Source organism: Microcebus murinus, chromosome 4 (genome assembly GCF_040939455.1).
Source record: "Microcebus murinus isolate Inina chromosome 4, M.murinus_Inina_mat1.0, whole genome shotgun sequence".
Lineage (NCBI taxonomy): Eukaryota > Metazoa > Chordata > Mammalia > Primates > Cheirogaleidae > Microcebus > Microcebus murinus.
Genome location: NC_134107.1, coordinates 106444797 through 106462788, shown reverse-complemented (window position 1 = coordinate 106462788; position 17992 = coordinate 106444797). Strand labels below are relative to the sequence as shown.

The 17992-nt window shown below is 45.5% G+C and overlaps 1 protein-coding gene across 5 annotated transcripts in view; it reads right to left on the bottom strand.

Moving 5' to 3' along the window:
* The window catches only part of NTM (neurotrimin), an 887804-nt gene that overhangs the window by 385932 nt on the left and 483880 nt on the right, over positions 1-17992 (bottom strand). For 3 of the 5 annotated variants that reach the window (XM_020286775.2, XM_020286779.2, XM_020286781.2), the window contains exon 2: positions 802-886. In XM_020286775.2, coding sequence (XP_020142364.1) covers positions 802-886 — 85 coding nt within the window. Of the gene's footprint in view, positions 1-801; positions 887-2465; positions 2879-17992 lie in introns of those variants that run through there. The other 2 variants (XM_076002655.1, XM_076002656.1) reach the window with 2 other exon arrangements.

The following is a 17992-nucleotide window of genomic DNA, read 5'->3' as shown; positions in this document are numbered from 1 at the left end:
GCGAGATAGAATCGCCCCACCTGACACAAAGCATAGCTATGATTCTTCTTCTCCTCCCTCAGTGCCTGTAAGCCTCAACACCAGAAGCCTATTAGGACCCGACCCAACACTGAAATCTAGTTTCTGTTCAGCAAATGAGTTTTACACCTTCCGTTTCGGTGGACAGCACAAACAGAGCACAGTTCAAATGACATTTTCCACAGACAGGCCAGACTCCATGACTTCGGCCTCAGAAAGCCACATTCAGACAGGAGAAAGCATCTCCCTGTGCCCACCAGCTCATGCCACGAAGGCAGCCCAGGAAAGCCTGGGCACAGTCAGGCCCAGCACAAAACAGCAGCTCTCACAGAGCCCAGGAGCCAGGGTTGGCAACTCCCCACGGCATGGGCGAGTGAGGGCATTCACACCCAGCCAGACCCCTCCCTCAGGACTCATTAACTTCAGAGAAGACTTAGCGCTGAGCCCCAGCCAGGCCCTAGTCACCACGGCCACCAGGCTTAGGCACAGACAGTGCCAGGGCCAAATCTCTCAATCTCAACGACACCCTGGCCCAGCCACTCCTCAAGTGCCAGAAGGCCCATTTTGGGGAAACAGCTCACCTCCAGAACCTCTGGGTGTTCCCCTATGAGTGCCACATTCCCTGGCAGAGCACCCAGCTCACCCAATAAATTGTGCCGCCCAGGGAACCAGCGACCTCTCCGCCAGCCCCTGCCCGTTCCAGTGCACACAACTGCACCCCTGCCCCTTACCCCCACCCGACACAAATCACCCTCAAATCACAGAAGAATGGCAGCTCCCTACCTGAGGGTGGCGCTCTCCCCCTGCCGGACCGTCACGTTGTCCATAGCTTTGGGGAAGGTGGCATCTCCGCTGCGCACGGGCACTCCTGTGGGTACAAGGAACAGCAGCCTGAGAGACACGACCACGAGGCACTTCCAGGGCAGGAACAGGTTCCCACAGACCCCCATCCTCGACAGCCACAACTTCCCCGAACTCCGGCAGCGGCACGGCACACGCCCCCCGGGCGAGCACAGGAAGTGGGTGGGGTGGGGAGCGAGCTGGGGACTGAGCGGTGAACTAGCGGCGACCGCGAGGCGCGGGGAGGAGGAAAGCGCGCAGACTCCTCCAAGTCCAATATTCCTCCCCTAAATCCAGCCTCAGCTTGCCAGCCTCGGAGAACCAGTTTCCGCGGAGGACATCCAAAGGGGGCTGTCTCCTCGCCGCCTCGGCCGGGGACGGTGGCCGAGAAAGGGGAAGCGCGAGCAGGTGCAAAGGTGTGGGCACGTTTCAGGAGCCGCTTCTTCCCATTAACAGTTCAGACATGGCACTTTGGAGAGGAGTAAGCACTTTGGTACCGGAAAGGGACGGGGGTGGGTTCCATCCAGCTACCCAGCGGTGGTCTGCAATTCCTCAGTTCCAAAGGGGGCAATCTAACACTTTCGTCGCAAGTTTCGGAGGAAGGCTCGCCACCGGAAAACAGTCTGCAACAATAGCAGGCGGAAAGTGGAGCACGCAGGAGGCGGCGAGGTTGCGCGACGAGGGGATGGCCACGCCGGCTCCGTGCAACCCGGCCCCGGGGATCCTGCCGCAGCCGCCTCGGTCAACTTCCTCGCAGCCCGAAAGCGCGTTGCCGCCGCCGCGATCCGGCCGGTCTCTGCGGGGCAGGGCTGCGGCCGCGGCCAGGCAGGAGCGGACCGCGCGGCCCTCGCTCGCCCGCTCGCCCGCTCGCTCGCTGGGGAAGGCGAGGCTCAGCCGGCACCGGAGCCGCGCGGACGCCACGCTCAGCGGCCGCCCCCGGCCTCCGCGCCGCCTTCCTCCCGGGAGCAGCCCCGACGCGCGCGGGCCCCGACCGCCGGGGTTGTCATGGCAGCAGCTCCATCCCTGACCGCCACTTTCTCCCGGAGCCGCCTCGGAGCGAGCGGGCGGGCGGGCGGCGCGGACTGCGCGCTCATCCCGGCGGGCGGGCGCGGGGCGCGGGCGCCCACCTTAACCCCCGGCGCGCCGGGCCCAGGCGGTGCACCAGCCCAGCCCAGGCCGTGGCTTAACCATTCCCCCTCTTGTGGAGCGGGCACTTGCAGACGAGGAAGACGACAAAGTTACCATGCAGTCTTGATAAGTGCGAGACATGAGACGTCTCAATAAGGGTCACAAACTAATTATCTGGGAGAGGAAGACCCTGCAGCATGCATACATGCACCTTCAAAATGATCAGGCTAATTCCATTAGCATTTAGAGTAAATTTAGAGTGTTGGGAGGATGTTTGAGAACAATCTCATTTTTTATTCAATAGTACAACACCCACCTCACCAGCCCCGCCAAAACCTACTTAAAACCCGGAGACTGAACACCACTGTTCTAAAGATCTTCCACACAGAAAACAAATGCAAAATCACAGAAGCCTCTTAAGTGTACGAAAACTGGCAAAATCGCATCAAAATGTTGGTCAAGTTCCGACACTGACTTACATTCTTTATTCTTGTTTTGTCGACATTACAAGATGCTAGCCCTGCAGAAGCGCTCACTTGGGTGGATGAGGGTAAGCCACATGCGTTATTTAGCCAGCTTCCTGGGCTACTCAGTTTTGTACAGCTGATTTCATCTTTAAGAGGTGTTTTCTGAATTCTTGAAACCCAGGGAAAGACTGGCTTTGCCTCAGCTCCTGTCACTTCTCTTTGGCTGCTGCCGGTCCCTCCGTGCTTACATTATTATTTCTCCCTTAACTTAGGCTCTGATGGGCTCTGACGCAATGTAGTATATTTCCCTTCCCGGGCCTAGTCAGGGTGCAAGGGAGAAGCGCGGCAGCTCTGCAGGCACGGTGGTGGTGACATAATAGCTGTCTTCTCAAGGATCCCCAGAGCTGAGCTCCCAGCACAGACCTGGATTCTCCCGGGGGATGGACAGGAGGCAACAGCGGCATTTTTTTTTCTCCCTAGACTTTCAAATCCAACCGGGAAGGTATTTTTTAAACAACTGTTAAATAATGGGAAAATGTTCTTCCACAAAGCTATCCAGCACCAAAGAAACTGAACTATTAAAACAGAATCACTATAACTGTAAGGGACTTGCGGCCATAAAAATCCTTGCAACTTTCGAATAATACCAATCACTTCTATGTAGATAACATGTTAGAGATGACGCAGACATTTCGCCTGTCATATCCTGCTCACACTAACGGCTTTAGAGAGGTAGGACGGAGGTAGGCTTTGGAGATGTAGAAGCCAAACTCCAAGGTAACCAAGAAAGATTGAGAAGGCTTGCCCTTCCATTCTGATAGTAGACTAGAAAGTGCTCAGTATGCAAGATGGAGCAAAGTTGACACTGATGATCTCAAAATACTTTGCATTAGCTCATCATTAGACCAATTGTTCCCTCATCACCTCTTGTGACATTTCTTGATATTAAATGTTCAGGGAAACTCATCTGCTACTTTTGGCCACAGGAGATCTTTTGACTTATAAGACCACATATATTAATTGTCAACTTACGGCTACAACAAATAACTTTACTGTTGGTAATAAACAATCACATCTATGAGGAGCAGAAGAGTTTTGTTTATATTTTGAAAACAAAGGAGAGGAATTAACCTATTTTCACACCAGTCCATTTTTGCAAGATTCTATTTTATCTCCATTTTCCCATGGGAAATTGTGGAAATAGGAAACTGAATGATTTCACTAAGTAAAGGATGATAGCAAACATAAGACATGAGATGATGTTTTCCAACTTTCAGTCTGCTGAATTTAAGGTGTTTTTTTTTCCCAGAAGCCAGGGAGTCCCCTATAATAATCCATTCATTTCAACCACCCCCATTCCCCTCCCCCCCCAACACATCCACACTACACAAAGTGGGAACAAACGCTAGTCATAGGGAAGAGAGAAGGACTCATTCCGGGCTTTGGAGTCATTTATCTACAGGCCTGAGAATGGCAGCGATGATTCCCTTTATGATAAATTCTAATCCTGGCTCTTGCATCTAATTTCCAGGTAGGTACAAATGAGCATTAGCTTTTGCATCTAGGAATGTGGATAATGACATCAACAGGCCTTCCCGAGGGGCCTACATACATGATTAACTCTACAGGAAAATACTTAGAAATCCATTTACGATGGAAGATGCTTTATTAATACATTTTTCCTGCCATTGCTTCATTATTATGGCTGGACAGAAAAATAATTCTTCTTACAGGCTCTTTAAGATGTTCAGTTTATACTGGTCTGTGTGCAGTCGATCTAAGACAGTAAAACCATCTTTGTCTCTGGCTGCGAAGGGACAGGGCTAAGTTGTGGCATCCCAGCAGTTGCCTTCATAAAACCCACAAAGCTCAGGTGACTCACCGGGTGGAGAAAGAAAAGCCACTTGCAACCTCATACCTGCTTTGTGGGCCCAAAGATCCAAACTTTATTTAAAAATTGAAGTTTAGAAAGTGGTGAAAGGTCAGAGATACCCCCATAATTAACAAGACAGACTCCACTTTATTCAAACCTACTATTGAAGTGGTTTGAAAAAATGAAGATCAAAATCTTATGTCAACTCCCTTCCCATTCCTTAATCCCTAAATATAACCAACACTTAGTGGCTTATCTTATATCCTGTCTCTTGCTTCATAAAAACTGCCGGATTTATTTTATTTTTCCCAGCATATCCGAGTTAATGAAAAAGGGATGACAGTCAGAGCAATTTCATTATTTGTGTTCTTTATAGAAACAACTTCCTTTCTGCCTCCTTGAAAGCAGATTCCTAATGAGCACCCACCTCCACCCTCTTCCCCCGTCTCCCTCTCCTTCCTCCCTTCCTTCTTGCATACACATATACTGTACACATAAATCAACTTGTCACAGCTTGTCTCTATGCTGACAGCTGTAATTGCTTCAGGTTATAAAAATATCTACAGGACAATGCCTTTCAAGCTCACAGACACACACACACCCTCCAAGCAAAAGGAAACAATCCTATTCCCTCTAATACTCGTGGGACTGCATGGGGGTGGGGCAGGGATTGCTGTGCAGATTCCAGAGGGTTGAAAGGCAGGTGAGGAAACAGTAGATGGAGACTTGAGGCAGCCCCTGGCTCTATACACTGGATCAGGGTTGGAGCAGGAAAGAATTCCCAAAGAAAGGTATATCAGCTGTTGTTTTGTTTTACACTATGTTACCTACAGCAAGCCCTGGCTAGCTAAAGAGCCGTCACTATTCCACATACACAGGAGACCAAAAGAGGAGAACTAGCTAACAAATGCCAGTTCTGCTTCTCCTTTTCTAAAAAGGCTAAAGGCCCCCCTCTCCTGGTGGAGATCTCAAATAGGAGCGCAGGCAAGAAGATGAGAAATGCAGGGCGGTTAGAGAGTGGCGTGACATCAAATAGATATTGGAAGATTTAATCAGAAAAGGCAGCATAAATCTGGATAAAGAGATGACTCTAGGGGAGTAGGAAGAGCTGGGACCTGGAAAAATATATGCTATTTTTTGCTTCTCTATGAATATAGGATCAAAATAAAATCACTGCTCATCTGGGCTATAGTCCAGCATGTTAGGATTTAAGCAGGAAGAGCAAAAGAGCAACTTGAAAAGGGGAAACAGGATCCAGGGAGAGAAAAGAGGTCACGAATAGAGAGAAGCACGAAGGAGGATATGAAGGAAAGGCAAAGGTGAGCTCTCTGTGGACTTTGAATCCCATAAAACTTTATAAGAGATGCATAAAGTAGAGAGATAGCTGGTGGAACAATCAGAAGTAGACAGAAAAGTCAAGTAGAGCAGAATGAATGAGGCAAAATCAAAGTGCCAATAAAGCAAAAGGCAGATGCTCAGAGAGGACGTCCTAAGAGTCAGGGGTCTACGGGGCAGAATCTTTCCTTTCTATCTAGGTTTTGGGTCATAATAAGAGCCTGGACTCAGAATCACAAAATGGTAGATTCAGAAGAGATCTTGGAAGATCTTTAGTGTAACCCACACATTTCATATGTGAAGGACTGGGCCATAGGAAGGAGGAGTAATTATCATGGGGCATAAGTTAATAACTGGAAGATCAGGACGAGAACTCAGGACTCCTGACTCCTGCTCCAGGGCTCCTTTCACTACGGATGCTGTGTAAAAGCTAAATAAGAAAATAGCTGCTTCTGTTGCTTTATCTGTGGGCAAGAGAGAGAACCACAAAGAACATGATACTGTTACTGCCCAGTTACCTCTGGGTATCCAGTTATTCAGTTGAATTCAATTTATTTCATGACTAGGAAGTTGAGGTTGAGCTCCTAGTGTATATCAGGAGCTGTGTGGAGACCTAGAGAGACTACGATGAAGGACCTGGCCCTGCTCTAAGGTTGCCTGTACGCCAGGGCTATTGGGTTTGTCAGTGGTTTTATGTAAATCACCATTCATGAATGTTGAGGCTATAATGCACTCCCCCCCTGCAAGCTCTTGAGAACCTTCTCTCTGCAGAGGAAAATGACCTGGGGCTTTCCCAGCCCTTGGCAGAAGTTTGTCTCATTACGCTTGTCCAGATTCCCAGACATTGGCCTTGATTTTCTAGCTTCATATAAAGGGGCCTTGGTGGAGGGAGGGGTGGTATCTCAAGGATTCCTCAGTATAGGGAAGAACTGGATCAGACATGTATTTGGTGCACACTCAGGACCACTAATGTAGCGAATGGAAGAGACAAAAGCAAAAGTAGCATGGCCTTGCTTTCAGAAAGCACACTCTACCAGCAGGGCAGATAGATATTAAACAAAGAATTTTACAAAATAGTGGATAAATTGTGATAAGCGCTGTGAGGAAGAAATGGAAGAAGGCGTGTGACAGAATGTTCTCATCGAATCTGGAAGATCAGGAAATGTTGCCCTAAGGGAATGATGTTAAACTGAGACAATGGGAGGAGATGAAAGGACGGGCAGGTAGGGGCAGGAATCCCGTAGCAGGCAGCGGTCGGCACAGACTGTACGGGACCGAGACGGGAAGGGAGCGGGCAGCGGCCGCCGCGGACAGCCTCGGGGGTGTTCACGTGGACTAGGGAGAGGGACCTCTCACGTCTCTGCGTGTCATCCATAGACCTCTGACTCCAGCATTCTGTGCTCATGCACTCATCGATTCCTTCAGTGCTTATTAATGCATTAAGAATAACCCCGATCCTGGGCTTTGGAATCGGACAGACCAGAAGTCAAGCATTCACCGCCTCCGTTCCCCGCTGTGGGACCCATCTGCGGAAGAGGGCTGCCCGCGGCCTCGCGCCCAGGGCGGTGTGGGGCGCGGGGAGGCGGCCGCGTGGGGAGTCCAGCACAGGCCTGGCCGCCCGGTTCTCGCGCTGGGAGGCAAGGAGCCGCCATCGGGTGGTGGCGGGGCGCGGGTCCCTTGTTCTGAGTCAGCCCCCACGTGACGTTCATTCACAGGCCCGGGGAGCAACCTGCTGAGCGCAGGCCCTGGGAGCACTCCTAGGGTTCACATCCCGAGAGTTTCCTTCCAGAGAGGAGCAGAAGCTCCACGCTGAGATGTCAGAAAGAGGAAGGAGCTTCACCGCTTCACCACCGGGGGAGGAAGAGCGCTCGGCCCGCGGCCCCACCCGCTGTCGGGCCTTGGCGCTCTCCAGAGGCTCACAGAATCTCGGCCTGCCGGGAGAGAGGGGACGGCTTCTCCTCCTGTAGCAGCCTGGGGACCTTGGTCTGACATGTTACCCAGTACCGGGAAAGGAAGCCAAAGAACCTCCCCTCGGCCCCCCCCCCAAAAAAAAGAAAGACAAAACGCCTCTGTCTCATCACAAAGTGAGCCACTCTCTGGCCTCCACCCAGGAACCTTTACGCCCTCCTTTGCTCCTCTGTGCCCGAGGGCGGCGGCTGAATACATGCAAAGCCGCCTCAGGTGCGCAAGGCCTGACATGCGCAGGTCTCCACCTGAGATGAGTCATTTGACAGTAACCTCCCCTGCCAGCCCCATCCCTCCCAATCTCTGCATCCGCAGGCCGGCTGTGCTTCAGGATCACCTCCTCCCAGGGCTGGGCGGGAGGGCTGCCTGCAGACCTTCACCTCCATGCACACCCCCGACACCAGTTCTCCTTTACAAAGCGCAGCCCAGCCAACCAGAAAGTGGCTTCTCAACCAGGAGGTGCCAGGAAAGGGCCCTGTGAATGGCAACCTTAACAGCTCCAAACTTGCAGTTTAAAATCCCAGATTCACTGTCAGAGGAATTTGGCTTTCCTCTGTGCCTAAATCCTTTCTCCCTTAAATAATCACTTAGTACTTGTGTCTCTTTTTGACCTTTTCCCTTCATTTTCTTTAGGGTTGGACTCCTTGTCCCCCAGCCAATAGCAGCAGCAGAAGAGGTCAATTTTAATGACTTAAGAATTTGCTCGGCAACATCTGAATTCAATTGTATATTCTATTCGAGTTGACATTTGTGCAAACATCATTTTGTAAACCAGAAGTCCTGGGTTCTAGTTTCAACTCATCCCATCATCTTGTCACCTTAGGTAAGTCACTGGTTTTTTTGAACAAGCATCTTCTTCCTGATCTGTGAGTCACTGAAACTAATTCACGCAAAAAGGCACTTTTGAAAAATTAAAAGAACGATTCCAGAATACAGTGACAACTTGGTAGGGATGCTGGGGCCAAGGGTCTTGAATTCAAGCCTGAAGTGTGGGACTTACTAGCTGTGTGGAATTCCCCTGGCCTCTTTTCCTTCCCTTCTAAGTGAGGAGTTTGGATTAAATGGCTTCCCAGAACCCTTTCAATTCTCATATCCTATGATTATAATGCTTCTCAACTCTCCTACCAAAAGCAGCTTAACCTTCAGATTCATTTATCAGTTCCTGCATACAGAAATATCCCTCCTCGTACACTCTTCCACTCTTCTCATTCACCCAGGTTTCCACTTCAGAATTCAGAAAACTGTTGTACAAAGTAATTAACGAGCCACCCTGGATCTAAGGCAAGCTGATGGAAGAATCAAGATGATTAAAAGTCTTCCAATAAAGGGTTTCTTTAAAGAAAAGAAAATCCCACAATGCAACCAGCAATGTTAATCTTCAATAAATATGCTGTTAATATTTAACTGGCATTTATTTAAACTTACAGTAACTGTCCTATTAAATCTAAATTAATTGCCCATTTGGGAATCTTCCCCTAAAGCCTAGCTGGGACATGACTGTCTAGATATAGTCTATGCCAGGCATCCAGCCATAAAGAGAATATTTAAACCCTCTTTCTAAGACTAGATTATTAGAATACCATGGTTGGAAGGGCCTTAGGGGTCAATTGGACCAGTAAGTTGCATATGTTGTCTCCTTTAACTTTCTGGGGCCTATTTTTTTCTCTGTTTGCTGTCTCCCTCTCTCTCTTTTCCCCTCTTCTTTTAAGTTTGATTCCTCTCCTCAACCCTTCTCCTTTTAGTTAGTGAAGTTTTCTTTTGGACTTAATGTTTTAGACACATTCTGCTGTGTTTTTTCTCAGACTCTTCAGAGTTTCTTAAATAAGCCATATAGGTAGGGTTCATAATATATTCTATACACATGCATATACATATACAAATATATAATTTTACATGTCACAAATAACATTTTATAACAGTAGTTGTCTATAAAAGACTAAGAGCTGAGAAATAATCCCTGAGTCACGCTGCTTTAGAAGGGGCAGCAAGAGTGTAATTGGGTAGAACTGATCTTTGCTTTCCCTGAAATCAATCAATACCTTTTATTACAAATGTGGTCCTGGCTGAACTTCTGTGATGTTATTTTGCTATGATTGTAACCTATTTACGTTTCCACACCAGACACGCTCACATGCACACACACACACTCACTCCTGGTTTCATCAGAGGGGTTGACTAGTGAGACGTGGATTTCAGACAGACTCCTATCAAATGGGTTAGAGGCTGAGTCAGCTGCAAACCAAAGCACTAAGGCCAAGCGGAATCTGAACTTTCCTCAAGGAAGTGGGAAGTGGATGAGACTAAAATTATTCATTCTAAGGTTTCTAAAGGTTTAGCTTCACTAAATTTGGTTTATAAATATTTGCCTTGCAGGGCCTGGGGAGAGGGCGGGAGTAGGGATGGGCTGGGGGAAGATGGGGTATAAATTGGGAGAAGGTGGGCAGGTGGGAAGGCACCCTGCTCTTGTTGGAGAGGAATAAACATATCCTCAACTGTTTGCTTGTGGAAGGCTTGAATTTCTGCCATGTAGAAGTCAAACTTCTTTGTATTTCTAACTAAACTCATATACAAACCATCCCACCTCCTTGTTTCTCCTTCAATCATTGTCAATTTAGACAAAAAGCCCTACTCTATTCTTACAGGGACCCTAGATTTAAAAAATCCTCTATATTCATAGCATCTTATTCTTTATCACTGTTTTTACTAATTCAAGCAACAATGAGGGGCTTTTCTGTGTGCTTGTCCATCATTCTGGCTTCCCCATACCGTCTGGCCTTAGGAATTCAGGGCTTTCACAGTGAAGTTAGGGCATTACAGCCCCGAGCTTCCCTCCTAGCCTGGGAGTTGACATGAGCTTTCCCTCCCAGAAAGGGTGAGTTTCCTAAATCTTTTGCATGCTTTGTTCCCTCTAGCTTACCACAAAGCTATAGGTGGTGCGCAGGTAGTGTGACTGGCCTGGGAGAGCGGACATACCTGGTGCTCAGGTGGCTTTGAAGCTGGGGGAGGGAGAATGAGGAAAATGTGAGTGTGCACATGGATAAGGCGCAACATATGAAAATAATTTACTGAGGCTTTCACAATAGTTTTGACAAGGTGTCAGAATCACAGATACCTTTTAAAAAAGTGGATAATGAGAAGACTATCTTTTTTATTTTTTTTCAAAGGCAGAGAATTAGCTTAAAGCTAATACAAATCAAGAATAGATTGACATGTTTCTATAGGGAGAAGTAGTAATACTACATTCCCCAAGGAACAGTTGCTAGGACAAATCAAATTTGATATTTTTACCAGTGATCTGTCAAAGAGACTTCATAGAGAACTCTCCCAAGTTTGCAGAAGACATTAAGTTCCCTTAGGTAATTACATTTTCAGCTGGCACGGATGAAGTACAAATAATACGGAAAGTTATGCAACTATGTAGAAAAGTGGGCAAATACAGTATAAGATACCTTAGGAAAAATAATCGAAAGTGTGCTTGTAAGATGCTGGACTCCAGGCAATGGCATAGGAGACAGTGACGTGGAGGGGACTGAGCACAGATGCTGAAGTTAATGGCTTTGACTCTATGTCTAAGCGCCCCAAATTGCCAGCTTGACCTTGGAAAGTTTTCTTACCTCTCAGTCTCAATTTTCTCCTCTATTAAAAAGGAATATTACCTACCTCTTATATTTTCTATGAGGGTTAAATGAGATAATTTATGTAAAGTGCCCAGTGAAGTACCTGGCATGGAGTACCGACTCCACAAATGGTCGCTGGTGATTATTCTTTTACAACCCAGGAAAATAACCTTGGAATCAGCCACAGTCAGTTGTTCCCAGTGGTCCTTACAGCCCATATCAGAGTATGATGCTATAGATTACATTCTGCAGATATCAGGATTTTTTGCTAAAAAAGAAGTGTGGGCCCAAACATTTTTATGAAAGATATTAAAAGGGTATTAGAAAAAAATAGAAACAAAGAAAGAAATATTCCCTTTACTCAAAATTCCTGTGTATAAATTCCTCAAATATTACTTATAATAGTTATCATTGTAACTCACAAATCATAAAGAATCTTCATGCACACAATTGCTGAAGTGAGAAATCAAGAGTCACTTTTAATCTCTCCTTTCTCACCCCTGCCCCTCTTCTCTCTCTCTCTCTCTCCCCACCTCCTCTCTCTCTCTTTTCTCTCTCTCTCTCCTCTCTCCTCTCTCTCCTCTCTCTCCTCTCTCTTCTCTCTCTCTCTCTCTCTCTCTCTCTCTCTCTCTCTCTCTCTCTCTCTCTCTCTCGTTCTTCCTCACTATCTGTCACATCCCTCCACCTTTCTCAAAGCCCACTGCCTTACCTGGCCTAAGCTGTAGTCTCTCCTTACTTTCTCATCCGGATTGCTGAGATTCCCAGATGTCCTTCATCTCTATTGCTGGATCTGTTTCAATCTCCACGTTGAAGGGAAGGTTTCCTGAAATCTGACCCTGTCATTCCCTCGATTAAATCTTCAGTGGCTCCACACTGCTTTGTTCAAATAAAGCCCCATGTCTTTGGTGTGTTTCTGAGCCCTGGATGTGGCGTCTGTGCCTTCTAGCTTTCTCTCTTAGCTCTTCTGCCCTTGTGGAGCCATGGCAGGTTTTACTTTATCTTATTATTATTTTAATTCCCTAAATTACACTGGGCCTTTGCATATGCCACTTTCCTGCCCAGGATCCTGTCCCCATGTTTTCTCAGCTAAGTTCTGTGCATCATAAAGGCCTTGCTGTGCTGCTCCGTCTGCCTTGGTGCATGCCCGCTACACTGGTCTTCTAACACGCGTCATACTTGTATTAACAATCGTTTAATTTCTGTCTTTTTCTCTGTACATTCCTAAAACCTAGCACAATGCCTGGCATATAATAGATTTTGATAAATATTTGTTGAATTTAAGTGAATAGCACAGCTGGGGAAAATTCAAAAATTAAAACAATTTGCTTGTAGGGGCTTCCAAATTAAGGAGCATTAAAAAAAATGAAGACATTTGCTATTCATGAAGTATGAGGATAGAGTGAATACAGAATTAATGACCGAATTCTAGCTGAAAATAAAAAAGAACTCTAAGAAATCAAGATAGTAGTTAAAGGATAAGAACAAGCACACTGCATAAATGGTTATATAGGCAAAAATAGTATCTACATAGGATAAGAAAAGATTGGGACAAATTAATGCGTGACAGACACAAACTATTTGGTTAGGGGCGTTTGATATATATCAAACCTTTGATATATCTCTAACCTTTGAAGTATGACTCCTTTGCAAAATTGCCACTGTCCAAAGCAAGTAACCAGGACATCTGAATTGATGTGACCTGGTGTGACCTTTCTAACGTCATGTCCCCATCTACCCAGTAATTCTATTGTCTACATGACTGGGGATAATTGGATTATGCTTATCTTCCCCCCTGCATACATTGTATTACAACCCATTCTAGAATATTTGTGTGTAGTTGGTAAAAGCATTTTTTAAATGCTACAAGAAAATGTGCCTATGTGTGATTTATGTGAAAATGAAGGCTGAGTGGGAGAAAGCCCCTTTAGGTAGGATTAGTTAGACTGACTTCCATTCCTGTCCTTCACTCTCTGGGCTCTTTCCTCCATGCCTGATTCCTGACTTCACTCTGAACTATGTCTGGGGACACCTGTCTCACATTGCACTCACTGTATCCTGGGACATTGCCTCCTGGTTTACCTTGGACACGCCCCTCGCCTCACTTGGCTCCCTTCTTCCAAAGGCTTCAACTTCGAGTAACTGCAAGTGCTGGATTATAGCAAAGTCTCTCGGTTCTTGGCCTTATGTTCTTTCTTCTCCACTTCACTGCTTCTCTGTGTCAGCCTGCTTTCCAGGGCATGATGGGAAGAAATTGGCTTTCTGTAGAATTTTTCATTTTTCACTCTTGTGGAAGAGAATTGTGACCACAGTTGCCCAAGACAACAGATAATGCACAAGCCTGACTTCTCAACTTTATACTCCACGTGATTTGCTTCACCACAAGGCATTTAACTGTAACTTCATTCGGGAAACTATGCTAGTGTTCACTTTCATTTCCTGAAGACACAGTTGTGTAACATTGACAGGGCCCCAGAGATTCAAAGAAATGGTAAGCCCAAGACCAGAAGGGCTTCAGAAAATTTTCCCCCAAATAGTAGTTGAACTAAATTAGTTGAAAAGATTATTTCTGATTGCCTAGGTGGGGTGAGGGCACCTGTATCGCATTTCTTCAACAGGTCCATACCTAGGCTAGGTGCTGTGATACAGCAGGGACTGCCATACCCTTGGTCCAACTACAGCCTGCTAGTAGAGATGAATGTTAAAAATAACTGCACAGATAATCAATGAATCACAAGTGGAATCAACATTACAAAGGAAATGTGCACAATTACAAGAGAGCAGAAAAGGGAAGGGACGGTATCTTATTCATAATTGCTCTAGCTCAGCACAGAACAGGAAAAATACATTCAATAATAAATGAATATGAGAAGGATGAATGAATGAATAACATGTAAAAGAAAATCTAGACTCTTGCCTCTCAATATTTTTCCATGAAGCCGGTTGGTCATACCCTAGCAGGCAGACATCTGTACTGGGCCCCTTTCTTTCTTCTAATAGGCAGTAACTAGAATTCTAGGGAACTGAGTGCGTTCCTATGTTCTTAATATTTATCAAACCAAAATATGTGAGGTTTATAAATCATATTCTATAAATACTTCCAGCACAGTCATTTTGCTCTTGGGAGGGAGAGAGCTAACCACACCCTCATAACAAATCCACTTTGATCCCAACATCCCACTTACGACCTCCTAGTGCTCTCCATCCAAGAATAACATTAATAATAATCAGACTATTAGCCAGGGTGCTTGGTTTGAATCTGAAAAATTTGAGAAACGATCTTATAAATTATTTTCCAAGGATATCATCTTTAAGCATTAACAGGCATAACTGACTCTGAATTCTGGGAATTGAGTATAATTACATGGAAATTGACACAGCACAAATGCCAAGAATTCTGTTAACCTTTAATATCTTTTAAAAACTCTCCCCTTGTAATTATCTCTTCCCTTTGTCTTAAATGTTACCGATGAATATTTAGAGTCATAACCAAACATGAAAGTGAATGGATTGTGGAATCTTGGTCTTTGGAATCCTAGGATTTTCCAGGTTTTCTACAACATAAGAGGTGATAAATAGAATACTTGGAATTTGACGACTTCCAGAAGTTACTTCCATCTTTGTGTTTGCTCTGCCAGGGTTCTCTGTTTGTAATTCCCCATGTTGAACAAAAGCTCCTTTGCATTAGTAATTACAGAGAAAATGTGGTTCTAAGGCATTGGGTGTCTGACGCAATTCCTGACCTGTTGCGTGTCTTTGCAAAAGTCATTGCACCTTTTTGGTGCTTCAGATTTCCTTTCAGCACAGTGAGTGTGATGACATTTAACTCCAACTGCAGCAACATTTGCACAGTGCTGTAAACTTTACCGAGGACATTTCCATCTCTTATCTCACTGGTGGATGGGTGCCTCTTGCATTTTTTCCTTCTTTCCAGACTCCATTGCTACCACCAAGGCTCTCTTTTTTTCTGTCTCACTCTCTCTCTACTATTTTAATAAATCCTAATTCATCTCTCTGCCTCCATCCCTGCCACTGCCTGAACCCATGCTTCTTAACAGGGTCCAGGCAGACTCCTTGAGGGGTGAGGGTGGAAAATGGAGTGGAGATCGTTGTCACCATGATTGGAGTGGTACTGCTGCCGTTTAGTGTACAGGGGCCAGGGAGGTTAGGCGCTCGGCAATGCACAGCTATTCAGTCACAGACGAAAAATGCCCGCCAGACATTTAGGTGAGTGAAACTTTGTTTTTCTTCTGATTTTTTTTACACCTAAGCTTAAAATATATTCCATTTGGCATATATACACAAGTATTCTTGCAAGGTTTTAACGTTTACTAATTCTCCAGAAATGCAACTACCTTGCAAGTCAAGGGAATATTGTGTTTGATTTCTTCAATCTTTACCAAGAAGGATTCACTAATTTTGAAAATCATGTAACCAATAGGAACGATTCTCATCACGTTTGAGTCACCAACTAATTATACATCTTTGTATTGGTCTGTACTGCAGCGTAGCTGTGGCATTCATGGTGGTGCTTGTTACAACCTATGGTGTAGTTATACCCAAAGAGATATTTTGCACTCACATTATTATCAATCATTTTCTGTTTATTTCTCTTTTAGATCCAGTTAGGGCATTACATGAGTCATTTTTTAAAGTACACATATAGGTGGCATATGTTATCTATGAACTTAATTTTTGCACAGTGATAAGCATATTAGAAAATATTTTTAGATGATTTTTAGGTTAGAAAAAGTAAATAATGGCCAATATAAACAATTCCACATGCAGAAGTCACAGAAGCCAGCTTTGTCTTTCTAAAGCAGAACTCTCAAAATACCCTTGACCTGTTCAGAAAGTTTTCATAGTTCCCCCTGCCTATGACAAAAAGTCCCAACTCTCACTTTTGCCGGTTAACAAATCTCCCAAGCTAACTTAACAGCGTGAGTCTTTGTGGTGGCCCCACTTCTGCTCTCACCTAACATCCTACGACGCCATCAACCTAGATAGCCGTTCTTCTTGGAAAGTTGCTCTGCAGGTCATGAACTGTGTGTTTGCTCAGACTTTCGTTCTGCCAAGATGCCCTCCTTCCATACATGGCTTTCTAAATCTCATTCAGACTTCAGGACTAGTTCCAATTCCATTTCCTCCATGAAATGTTACTTTAACCAATGCTCCCTGTTCCCCTCTTTCTCATTGGTTGAAATCAACCACTTTTTCAGATATATATTCCACAATTTGGAACTCTCTATATGTCTGTGTATTTGCATTATAGTTGACTGTTCATTTATCTGATCTTACCAACTAGGCTATCTGCTCTCCAAAGACAGGTGCCATTTCTGGTTCATTTTTATACCTTCCCAAAGCTGAACAATGTATTGACCCTGAGTTCGATAAATATTCATTGAATTGAATTGGCCTCTCAGTAATTGAGAAAGATAGTCTAGGCACTATTATCTTTATTTCATGCATGAGAAAATTGAGCTCTACCTAAGTCCTGAAATGTTATTTTATGCAGAGCATCAGATAAAGCAGTTGTAAAGGTGAAATGTATGATTACTTCCAGCTCATGCAAGGTCCAGATCTGCACCTAGAAAAGACCTAGAGAGGTGGACCTTTCATTTTTGCTGAAAGAACACAAAAATCTCCACTTCTAGATCAGATTTCCAATATAAGGGTCTGGATTTATAGGATTCACTATGCTAGTGATTATGGGAAATCTTCCACCTCTTAAAACCTAATCGCCAAATACAGCTGTAAGTTTCCTCTTCTTAAGACTCTGTTCTCAACAGAATTCAGCTAGAAATAAGACATGAGTTTCCCAGAACCTTCCCCAGGCTTGCCCGGTGGTGGAAGGGTCAGGCTCCAGCTGCGCTCCTTGGCACAGCTCCAGCCTAGACTGAACTCATCCATCACAGCCGAAGCCTGCCCTTCTCGCACACTGCTTGAGTTGGAAATGGAAGTGGCCTTTTAACAGAACATTGTCTTAGGATTGTGTGAAGCAAGGCTGACAGAGAAAGGAAGATTCATTCCTGACACCAATCATACTAATATCTGTCACCAAAATGACATTTTCCCTTTAATGATGAAAAATGCATCACGAAAGAGGGAGGAGAATGAACAACCTTCACGTGCTGCTCTGGTGTGATAGGGAGGAAACCTCTGCTGCTGCTGCTGCTGCTGGTTTGCAGATTGGAGGAGGAGAGAGGATGGATGGCCAGTTGGTTACCGAACAAACACAACCGGTACTTTGTTTGGAAGAGAAGGGTGCAAGCAGATGGAAGCCTGTGGGTTAGGCAGCGCCACTGAACATCTGACTAATTTCTCATTAGGCCCTCTGCCTGGTTTTTCAATCGAACTGCCTCCGTTTCTTTCAGGCCCCAAGCGGAAGCTCAGTAGCGGTTTTCAGAGCTGCCATATACACATTTTGCCATATCCAGTTTCGCAGAACTAGGAAACCTCACAGAAATGCAAATTGGAGGGTCCCCAAGTCTTCGTTCCCTCGCTCTGTTCCATGGGAGGGCCACAATGAAGACCCTATATGCATATCCAGGGGAGAGTGTGTTGGTGGGGGTGTCCATAGGTGGAAGAAGGCACTGTTATGCCAAAGCTTTATAAACCAAGCCTTGAACACACAAAGAGGCCTAAACTACAAAGCAACTGGTCGGTGTCTCCTAATTAGGCAAGCATGGCACTAGTTGGAAAGAAGCTACGCAACTGCCCGAGTGCTCAGAATGAGTGCTTCCCAACAAAAA